General features: G+C 36.9%; 1 protein-coding gene across 4 annotated transcripts in view; it reads left to right on the top strand.

The window, feature by feature from the left end:
• septin7a (septin 7a) overlaps positions 1 to 12,119 on the top strand; it is a 48,710-nt gene that overhangs the window by 25,179 nt on the left and 11,412 nt on the right. For all 4 annotated transcript variants that reach the window (XM_067361561.1, XM_067361560.1, XM_067361559.1 and 1 more), the window contains exons 3-6: positions 3,919 to 4,019; positions 4,158 to 4,292; positions 5,851 to 5,968; positions 9,178 to 9,270. In XM_067361561.1, the coding sequence (XP_067217662.1) occupies positions 3,919 to 4,019; positions 4,158 to 4,292; positions 5,851 to 5,968; positions 9,178 to 9,270 (447 nt within the window). The remainder of the gene's footprint in view (positions 1 to 3,918; positions 4,020 to 4,157; positions 4,293 to 5,850; positions 5,969 to 9,177; positions 9,271 to 12,119) is intronic.

Here is a 12,119-nt window from a genome sequence, read left to right as displayed (position 1 = left end):
TTTCGCTGAAGGACGTGTCCGTGACGGCCTGACAAAGTTCGATGTTTCGCCATGAAACAGGAAGTTGTTGTAACTCGGGCATACAATGTCTGATCTGCCCCAAACTTCACATGTTTTATTAGAGTCCTGACCTGAAGACATCTATATGACAATATTCAGTTACAGTCATAGCGCCACCTGGGGGCAACAGGAAATGACATGTTTTACACTGTGATTAACTCCTCATAGAGATTAAACCAGATCAACATCATATATGGCCAGTCTAATCTTAAGGCCTTTGAGACGTTAAATTGCAAAGATCTTGAGTTTTCATTGAAGGGCGTGTCCGTGGTGACCGACAAAGTCTGATGTTTCGCCATGTAAGGTGAATCACTTTTGTGAGGGCCGAAATATACTCAAACTCATGAAACTTTGCAGATGCGTCAGAAGTGGTGAAAATTTACGTCTAAAATGGGTTTCAGAATGAAGTGTGGCAAAATGGCTCGATAGCGCAACCTAAAAAAGTTCAACAAAGTGCCCCTGACACTACGTTTCAAATACAGGTATGAAATTTGGTACACGCATCTAACAGCCCACTACTTACAAAAAAGTCTCTTGGAGTGAAATCTGAAAACCAACAGGAAGTCAGATAGTTTGAATTTTCTTTGCAAAATCTGTGCAGTTTTTGCCATTTCCAGACGTTGTACTTTAACGAACTCCTCCTAGAGATTTAATCAGATCAATGTCATTTTTGGTCAGTCTAATCTAAAGGCCTTTGAGATGTTAAATTGCGAAGATCTAGAGTTTTCACTGATAGGCGTGTCCATGGTGGCATGACAAAGTCTGATGCTTCACCATGAAAAAGGAAGTTGTTGTAACTCAAACAAACAATGTCCGATCTGCCCCAAACTTCACATGTTTTATTAGAGTCCTGGCCTGAGGACATCTTCATAACAATATTCAGTTACAGTCATAGCGCCACCTGCAGGCAACAGGAAATGAAATGTTTTACACTGTGATTAACTCCTCATAGAGATTTAACCAGATACACATCAATTGTTATCATATGCCACAAAGTACCAAACATACTAGAAACACGTTAAATCATGCAACACTTGGCTAAGTGCTAATGTATGTGATTAACGCCATGAAACAGGAAGTTGTTGTAACTCAGGCATATGATGTCCGATCTGCTCCAAACTCCACGTGTTTGATAAGTCCTGGCCTGAACACATCTATATCGCAATATTTGGTTATGGTCAAAGCGCCACCTGTTGGCAGCAGGAAGTGTGGCATTTTTAAATGACTTTGGCATAATTCTCCTGTATTCATTCGCTTACATGCATGTCGACCACTGTTCACTGTTTTCCTAAGGCCAACGGGTGGCGGTGAGCCGGGGTGCGAGGGCGCTTTCATCGCTGCTTGCAGCTTTAATTAATTTTATATTTCTTTACCTGATACTTGTTAAAATAATTGGGAAATAGATTATTTTAAAATGAATCAAATTTTTTATTTTTATTTAAAAATCTGTAAAAAAATTTTTTTACTTCACAGTCTTCAAAGCTTTACGAATCTTTTGTTTCGAATCAATGGTTCGGAGCACTGCCAAAGTCACGTGAACCATTGAAATTTCGAAACACTTATGATGTAACAATATCTTGTTTACTGAAATCTTGTTTGAGATTGTTTGATATGCGCTCCGAACCACTGATTCAAAACAAAAGATTTGTAAAGCTTCGAAGCTTCATGAAGTAGTGTTTTGAAATTGCCCTTCACTATTATATTGTTGAATAACGTCATTATACTGTCTTTTTGGCACACAAAAAGTATTCTTGTCACTTCATTCATAATATTAAGGTTGAACCACTGTAGTTGCATGAACTGTTTTAAATATATCTTTAGTATCTTTCTGGGCATTTGAAAGTGTAAATTAACTTGCCGTCAATGCAGGCCTCACTACCATCGGATTTTATCAAAAATATTTTTGATTTGTGTTCCGAAGATGAACGAAGGTCTTACTGGTGTAGAACGACATGAGGGAGAGTAATTAATGACAGAATTTTCATTTTTGGGTGAACTAACTCTTTAAAACACAACATGAAGGACACAAGTCATCAGTTTGAGCTTGCATGCTGTCTAAAAACAGCCTCAGTTCAAGATGAGTGTAGATCCTCCATCCCAGCTGTTTGGAAGACGACCATGGCCAAGTTTCTTATTTTGGGGTTGTGCTTCATGAAATGAATGTCCTGCACTGGGCTTAGTGGTGTCCATCCGAGCTGTGGAACGCTGAGGGCTGTTTAGGAGGAAATCATAAAATGCAGCCCTGAACAACCCAAACCCAGAAGCCACAATCTCAGACCACAGCTGCTTTATGGTGCACATGGAAAGGTGTGGGCTTGAGCTTGTTTTAGCTGAGGTTACACACATGTGGGCTGAATCTGTTGAGCTCGGACTGTTTCAAAATATGTGTAATGGGCTTAGAAGCTCCTGTTTTTGATAGAAGAGTTTTCAACTTTATTTGAGTTATCATTCCTGTCCATAGAGCAAGTTTCATGGCAGGGTTTAATAACTTTGGGTTAAGGTTTGGGTTAGGCTTAATGCCAATCGGCTGTTCCACACTCATGTCAGAAGCAGAAAATTCCCTTTTTTGCTGCTCTTAATTGTGCATATAAAAACCTCCTGAATGGATGGTTTGAGCCCTGCAGGCCCTGATATTGACTTCATGATTGAATGGAAATCTGAGCGTATGTGCTCATCACGAGTTTTGGACATCATGCTGTTTGCATATCTGTTCTCTGAAAACAGCTCATTCATGTAGATCTAATGAGGGTTTTTTGCGGTTTCAGTATATCAGTGGTCTCAAACTCAATTCCTGGAGGGCCACAGCTCTGAACAGTTTTGCCCCAACCCTAATCAAGCACACCTGATCCAGCTAATCAAGGTCTTCAGGATTACTAGAAACGTCCAAGCAGGTGTGAGTTGGAGCTGGTTGGAGCTGAACTCTGCAAAGCTGTGGCCCTCCAGGAATTGAGATTGAGACCACTGCAGTATATCGTTCAGATACTGTGCTCAGTTTAGGACTTTTTTGTATTAGCATCATGATTGTAAGCTGAAGGTCTGTTTACATCAAGCCTGAATTTTTGTGTATTTTCATATCTAGTACAAAAACCCAGTCAACCAGTAAGATGTTAGCTTTCAGATCATGTGTCCAAAACTTGTTCAAGGAAGGCATTGACCTGAACATGTTGGTTTTTGAGAAGATCAAGGCTACAAACAATTGGAGTTAAAATAAGAGATAAGACGGTATGACAAGCTATTGTTGAATGTATTTAAATGAAAATAAGTGAAATCAGTATTATGAGATGAGATGTATTTTTTTGCATCTAAGTGTGTGAATGCAAATTTTTCCAGAGAATTAGCATGTATTTTGGTCACATTGGGATTGGTGTGAACAGGCCCTACATTTTATCAGTGCAGATTGTTCATTCTAGAATGCCAGGTGGTTGTTGTTGTTTTTTTCAATTTGTTTTAATTATTAATTTTGTTATTATTATTATTATTATTATTATTGCATTTTTTTATTGGTAACACTTTATTTTACAGTGCCGTAGTTACATGTTACTACATGTACTTACTATAGTAATAACAGTAAATTATGCATAATTACAAGTAACTAACCCTAAACCAAACCCTAACCCTAACTGTAACTCTATAGTAAGTACATGTAGATAATTAATAGTACTCAGTACTTATTTGAGTATTTACAATGTAACTACGGCACTGTAAAATAAAGTGTAACCTTTTTATTTTTATTATTATAGCCTTGAATTAATTTAGAAACCAACATTTATGATTTTGTGCTTTATGCGTTTTGCTAGTAGTGATTTAATGTATTGTTGCTTTGTGGTCATTTGAATGGTGTTGTTGTGTTTTTTTCAGGTGGAGCAATCCAAGGTGCTGATTAAAGAAGGTGGAGTTCAACTGCTGCTCACCATCGTGGACACGCCAGGCTTTGGAGATGCCGTTGATAACAGTAACTGGTAAGTGTGATTTAGTGTATTTTCTGCATTTCACATGTAAAAAGCTGAGAGTCTCCTCATATTGGCGTTAATAATAATTGGCTAATTTGTTTATATTACATTTCCTTGTTAACTCAATGTCGATTATGTGTTCTGTAGCTGGCAGCCTGTCACCGACCACATTGACAGCAAATTTGAGGATTACCTCAATGCGGAGTCACGCGTCAATAGACGCCAGATGCCCGACAGTCGAGTGCACTGCTGTCTGTACTTCATCGCTCCCTCTGGTCATGGGTAGGCACTCCATTTCAAGCCTTAGACACACACAAATTCTGTATATGCAGCTTGTGGGTTTGTTATTTTTCAGTGGAGGCTTTTAGAGGTGAACTCTAAAGTAATGCCAAGTACATGAAGATTTATTGCACTGTCGATGTTTTCAAACTGAGGGCCATATTTACTAAACGGGAAAAATTAGCGTGAGAGCGCAATTCCAAAAAAGCGCAGATAGGAGTGGAAAGTTCTGCACGTGATCTACTGACGACGGACAAATTAAAGAACACAGATGCAGCCAGATCATTTCCATAATGACCAACGCAATCTACTTGGAGCAGCGCAAATTAGCATCAGGTTTAAGAGGAAAATAATGGCGCAAATACCAGTAAATTGACTAGTGCAAATCTTAGTAAATCACCTTGCATGATTCATTTAGGGATTAGGAAACTCCTACAAATGCATATGCAATAAGGTCAGCTGCTAAAATAACCCTGTCCACGCCCTTTCAGTGTCTTTATTAAGGGTTTGCGCTGATGCAAGCTGTTAGTAAATCTGGGCCTAAGTTGATCAGATGACTTATTGTATTGTTGTTAAAACAAGTTAAATCTCGTATTCATCCAGTGGTTAAAAAAAACAAAAAACATAACCTGGCCTAAAACAGAGATTCTTTCTGTGGCTTTAAGTCATGCTCTGACTGTTTTTGTCTGCTCATCTAGGAAGTCAGAAAGCACAAGTATATTTAGCTGTGTTTGTTTGTCAGGCAGGTTGTTGTCGCACATACTTGAGACTTTGAATTTGAAGTCTCTAACGCTGTTTTATGTATCAGATGATGAGACATGTCGTTTTTTTGTTTGTTTGTTTTTTCAGTTGATTTGTTCGGTGGTTTGCCTGGTGTTTTGTTTGATGTATTCTTTTTTGTTTTTGGTCTATTTGTTTGGTGGTGTTTTTTTTTTTTTTTTTGGGGGGGGGGGGTGGGGGGGATTGATTGGTGTTGTTTAGTTTTGTTTGGTTTGAAAGACCTCTTTTGGGCCATACACAACCACGTAGAAAAGTGCTAAAAACGACGCTCTAGAAACCACGTGACCTTAGCTATCAGTCAGAACACCTTAGCAAACTCATAGCAATGTCTTGCCAACCAGTCAGAACTCCCCAGTACCTCAGTTGTTAGTTTTGCATGTAAATGCACCAGTTACATTTTCAGAAAATGTAAATGTCACACACAAGCGTTTCTCACAAAAATAAAATGCCAAATGTCTCCTTTTGAAACGTATATTTTCACCTGCTGGTGGGAATCCAGTATGTGCATGTGTGTTGTATAATGGCTAAAGCTGTGAAAGTTACACTGGCCTGAGTGGACAAGCACAAATGAATTTCCTGCCATTTATTTATTGCTCTTTTTGCAGCACATGTGGTTTTACTACGAGCCGAGCTACAAGTTCAGCCAAACTGTCAAACAGCAGTGTGAATGTGATACCTCACTACTACACTACAGAGGAGACTTTTGCTGCTGTTTTTGGACCCATGCTCAGTGTTTAGTTTGAAACATTAAACCCTCACATTCTCTCTCTCTGTCTGTCAGACTGAAACCACTGGATATTGAGTTCATGAAACGGTTACATGAAAAAGTGAACATCATCCCGCTCATCGCGAAAGCAGACACACTGACTCCAGAGGAGTGCCAACAGTTCAAGAAGCAGGTGAGAGTGTGCTAATGCCAAACACTGTACCTGTAGTTTTTATGGTTTTTCTCTCCCCCAAAGTACACTTATAACTAGGCTTCTTGCCACAAAAATATCATAATTCATTTTTTTTTTTTTTTTTTTTTTTAGCATTTTCCACCCACTTTATGACTCTTAGACATAAGCTGGTTGTAAACAGACCAGCCACATTACTGAATCCTGAATAGGTGCTGGTATCAGCGCTGCACAGTTGCATCTATCTATATTGAACAATAAATTAAATGGAATTGAAAAAATAAAGATTTTCAGCAGGCTCAGAACAGTTTGCTTTAATTATGCTGTGCAGGTCACTAAATAGCATGCATAGTGAAATGCAGAGTACTCCAGGTTCACTTTTTTTACATTTACATAATTCCAAACATTTCTAACCGCTACAAGTTATTTTACAAATGTGACATCGAAACATAATACAAAAATGTTGTCAACTATAAAAAGAACCACAAGTCTTTCCTTCAGTTATCCTTCAAATCTCAAGGGTTTATTGGGAACACCTAAGAAATCTGTGTCAAAGTGAGACAATACTGCAGAAGTATATTACTGTGTTATGATACTATTCTAATCAGTATAATTCACTGGAATATTAGAAAAATATTCAGACTGGCACCAACAATGTTACAAAAATGAATACTTGTGTTCTGAAATAATAAACCTTTTCATAGTTCCTAGAACTATCTGCTCTGATTTTGCCATGTTTGCACCGCAGGAACTAGGAACGATTTTAGTTCTAGGAACTCCTTTTGGGGAACTACTTCAGAGTAGGATCTACAGTAGGGCTGCACGATATATCGCATGCGATTGTCACGCGCATTTCGTCAGTAAAGCCGGTTCCCTGATTACCGCTAAATCGCCATCACCTGCTTTCAAATGGAGCGGCATTTAATAGACAGAGCCGTAGATCACTAATAAGCCACGCAATATCACGTTCATATCGCAATTGTATCGCCTTCGATAATGAACGCGATATTGCGTGGTTTGTTGGTGAACTACGGCTCTGTCTATTAAATGCCGCTCCATTTGAAAGCAGGTGATGGTTTTAGCGGTAATCAGGGAACCGGCTTTACTGACGAAATGCACGTGACAATCTCATGCGATATATCGTGCAGCCATAATCTATAGCACTACTGGAACGATCAGTGATGTGAGTTATGTTGATTGGTCAAATGCATGTCAAACACCAGCACCTGGCATTTTTAAAAAGTTGTGCAAACATATTTATTTCACGAATATTGAAAACGGCGATAACGGGATTTACTTCTTGTCTGCAGAGTTGTGTTCTTTTCTCCACCTGGATGATATGTAGTACTTAAAGTTGTCAGAGGCGATTTCGTCTCTTAGCCCAACTTTTTGCTCTTTCAGTCACATAAATTATGCATTTACATTCCATCTCAGTTATCACGAAACCCACAACACACAACAAAAACAGCTCTGATCACAGCCTCCTCCATTTACCGGTTTTTAGCGTTTGTAAATGCTGCGCTTAAAGATGCCGCTGTAGGCCGCTTCAGAGTTCCTATTCCCGGTATGAATGCAAACAGGAACATGGCCCAGGGGAGAAATTTGTTCTCGGGGATCTATCCTAGTGGCTAGTTCCTATAACTGAGTTCCTAGAGCTATTCTGTGCGAAAGCCCCTTATGAATTTTACCCAAAACAATGGGTAAAACAATTCACCAATCATGCTTACGCACACATTTGTGCGTGAAATCTGTGTACAAACTTTTTCACGGACAAATCATGATTCCACAATAACTTTTGTACTAAAATTTATTCTAAATTTACAACAACAAAAAAAAAGTAGGAACAACTGAAACCACTTGTACGCAAAACTCGCATACCCTGGGTGGCCTTAAATATAAATGCGTTAAGATCAAATTTTTTACTTATTTCATCTTAAATGTAATTTCACTCATACATCTTACACAAACAAACACGTGTTCCTCAAAATGAATAAAAACAGTGAAGTGCAGTCTCAGAATATTGCACAAATCTGCCATAATTAAATATATTAAATTAAACAAAAATACTTTATGTATTTAATCTCACTTTATTAACCAATGTCTTTGCTGCTGACCTTTGATGATCCAATTCAACTATACTAATAAGCAAAACTTTAAATAAACATCACATTTGTGATCAGCCTGAAGCTTATAGTATTTATTTCACTTTTGGTGTGAAAGGTTCTTTACATTTGCCAAAAATAGAACTGTTTTGGTGTTTTCCTAAAAAACAAACAAGCCCAGCCTAGGTGAGAAAAAGTAACGCAAAAGTAATGTAACGCATTACTTTCTATAAAACATAACTTTCCCCAACACTGTGTGTGTGTGTGTGTGTGTGTGTGTGTGTATATATATATATATATATATATATATATATATATATATATATATATATATATATATAATTAATTTATATTAATTATATATATATATATTATAATATAAAATAAATAATATAATATAAAATATAATATAAAAATATGACAATGAGGTTTATAACAAATTAATGTACGTACGCATGTGTTGTGAATTAGGTGGAAATTTAGAAGAATTATGAATAATCTACACAGTTATTAGTGAATGAGACCCAATATCTTATAACACATCATAATTTGGCTTAATAGCCTTTGTGTCAGCTATTGCATCTGTGATAACTTAAAATGCTTTTTAGTTAGGCAGCTCTTCACTTTTTGGAACAGAGCCCATGTTACATTGAAATATATTTATTTAATAAAAGCAAAGAAAGTATTGTTTTCATTAAATAATCCTTTTTGTATTTGCATGAACAAACATTCAGCCTCTATTCAGTTTGACATTGACTGACCTCACTGAACAGCTCTACATAGAGATACAGGAATTATGTCAGATCACAGCATCATGAAAGCATTCCCAGTGTTTCAAATGATGCATGTGGGACAGTTTAACATCTGCAAAACATCTGAAGTGACTGGTGTGCATGTCACAGCGGCTGCAGTGAGAACACATCATAACACGAGCGATAAATCTTTCCGCACATGGTTTTTGCTGACTCCTTTGAGAGTAAATGCAATCTCAGACCAGTGACACTGTGAACCTTTAGAGGCTGCTGGGAGATACCAAGTCTTTTTATTTGTCAGCACCAATTTTATTCTTTATTTTTCATTCTGTCTTTTTTTGTTTCCTCTTGTTTGCAGATAATGAGAGAGATCCAGGAACATAAGATCAAAATCTATGAGTTCCCAGAGACTGATGATGAGGAGGAGAGCAAGCTAGTGAAGAAGATTAAGGTTTGTGTGTTCATATATATTTTTATGTTAATGAATGATTCTTTCTGTACTGACACTGAAATTGGCTAATTAGTAGGTTGTTTGAATGATTAGATACTGTTAAAGGGTTAGTGTTCTGTTATCATTTACTCACCTTCATGTCGTTCTAAACCTGTAAGCCTTTCATTCATCTTCGAAACACAAATGAAGATATTTTTAAGGAAATCTGAGCAATTTCTGTCCCTCCATTGACAGTTCATGCACCTACCGCTTTGACACAGTTAAGCAGCACATTTGAGCTTCCGTAAAAACCAATGAAGTTTGTTCTCACGCATCAAGCAGGTTCGGTTGAGCTTTTGTTTATGTTCACTGGTCAATGTTTATATGTGAATAAAAGCCTAAATTAAGTCTGTTCATCATATAAAGTGTTTATGTCTCTTCGCAAAGTTTGGACTAAACTGCTCAATTCATATGGATTTTATTTTAACAATCTCTTTATGAACTTTTTGAAGCATCAAAGTGGTAGTTGTGTAGACTGTCAATGGAGGGAAAGAAATCTCTCAGATTTCATAAAAACATATTTATTTGGGTTCTGAAGATGAATGGAAGTCTTATGGGTTTGGAACGACATGAAGGTGAGTAAATGATGACAGAATTTTCATTTTTGGGTGAACTAACCCTTTAACGCGCCGACATACTTTAAAAAATAATAAATATATTGAAGGAATGAGTGTGATGTGATTTCAAACAAAATCTGTCCGAAACGACAGGTTGTTTTAGTGGTTCGAATCAGCTTGTTAGCCTCAGAAAAAAAAAGAATTGTGCTGAATTGTTTTTGTTGTGTTAAGAACGATTGCGCTCAGCATGTATTAAATGCATTAAATCTAAACACCGCTCCCAGCAGCAATAGTCATAACAACAATTTATCGTTGCACAACCATCTCTTCGGTTTAGCCCTGAGCAAAGAACTTTGCTGAGAGGATATCGGGGCCTTTACACTTTGTCCTGGTTTGATAACCAGGTATTTGATCCCATTGTTGTCTCAATCAACTGCAAGTGATGAGTTGTACTACATTTTGGATTCCCATTGGACCAAAGTGCTTCTCATGTATATTGAAACAATCAAGAATGGAGTCGAGAAGACTCATGGAGATTAGATAGATCAGATAAGTGTCATTATCGTTAACTAAAACTATTAAAAAACATTTTTGTTAATTGAAATGAAGCTAAAATAAAATAAAATCTAAATATTAGATAAAAAGCTTAAACTATATATGAAAAGTAAAGTGTTTCCATGGCAAGTAATTGATACAAGTTTAAGTAGATATATTAAAATGTATAACTGAAATAAAACTAAAACTGGAAAAAACAAAAACAAAAACAAACTACTAACAATGACTATAAAGGAAACTAAACTTAAAATGAAAATTAAAAATATAAGCCATGCAACTATAATAGTATATAAATAATACTAAAATGGACTGGATCATATTGACACCAAGTCACATCTTGTTAGGAAACCGTTTTAAAAAAAATGCTAGATCTGGACTAAGTGCTAAAGCACCACTATTAGGGAAAAAAATCTAGATATACTCACTAGTCAAGCTCACTAATGGACTACTTTGTTGTTGGACAAATTGACCATCCTGACCCTTTCCTAACACTTATGGACTGCTTTTGTGGAAACTCAATCATTATTTTAGTATCATTTATATACTATTGTAGTTTTATTTTACATTTTATTTTTTAGTTTATTTGGTTTTAGTTATTTTAGTACTTCAATTAAACTAAAATGAGAGTCTCCTTGATAACAATCTGAAATAAGTCTTTTTATATTTTATTTCAGTTAATGTTTATTTTATTTCAATATATTTTATATAGTTTTAGTTAACGATAATAACCCTGCACAGATTACACTTAACTACTCAAATATTGGCTCTCTAATTCAGCCCATCAGGGAAATAGGTCAAGCAGAAACACACTCACTCACAGAACACATTATCGTCATTCCCCACCTCTCTCACACACAGACACATTAAAGGCCCTGGTATACTTCAACCAAAATCGAAGAACGAACTGATGTGACATCATTTCGAACAAAATCAGGCCAAAACGAAGTTCGTTTTGTGTTCTTTTTGGAAGTTCGAAACGGCTTGCCAAAGGGAACTTTCAGGAAAAGTTTGTTCCAGCACCAAAACACCTTTGTACTACCATTGGTCTGTGATGATAACAGGAGGTGCTCCGCCTTCACTTGCGTGGGCGTGTCTCTGACTCATTTCGTCTGTGGATTTTGTTGAGGTAAGATCTCTGCGGGTGAAAACATGAACACACTGGATAGCCGCTTTATAGTACAAAATGAAGTTGTGCTTCTGATAAAATGAGGCACTGACACTGTTTTTCATGTTTGACACTGTAAAGCTGCTTGATTTTAAGCAATCCATTGAATAAAGTGCTATATGAAGATGTGATGTGACTGGAGTGCTACTTTGCAGAGCTCGTGCTAACATTCCCATGCTGTTATGATCAGACCCTTTTCTTATGCTTTCTACAATAAATGCTTACTGTTTTCTCATTTTTGTTGTGTTTATTTTGTTACTGAGAAGTGCACGGCACATATTTACATATTACACATATTTACATATTCATCTAAACGTCGCTCTTAGCAGTGTGGGCGGCGTCAGATGTTCGTTTATAGTATATCGCTGGTCATGCATTTCGGACCTCGTTTTACCCCTAAACGAAGAACGAAAAAGAAGTTTGTTTGAAGTATACTGGAGCCTTAAGAGTCGATATCGGCCACCTGACATTCCCAGTCTCCCTCTCCCTCTAAACATGCCTGTATACTATATGTGCTTGTGTATTTGTGTCCC

The sequence above is a fragment of the Chanodichthys erythropterus genome, chromosome 15 (genome assembly GCF_024489055.1).
Source record: "Chanodichthys erythropterus isolate Z2021 chromosome 15, ASM2448905v1, whole genome shotgun sequence".
Taxonomy (NCBI): Eukaryota; Metazoa; Chordata; class Actinopteri; order Cypriniformes; family Xenocyprididae; genus Chanodichthys; species Chanodichthys erythropterus.
The sequence above is the reverse complement of the archived record's forward strand: the minus strand, read 5'-3'. Positions and strand labels throughout refer to the sequence as shown.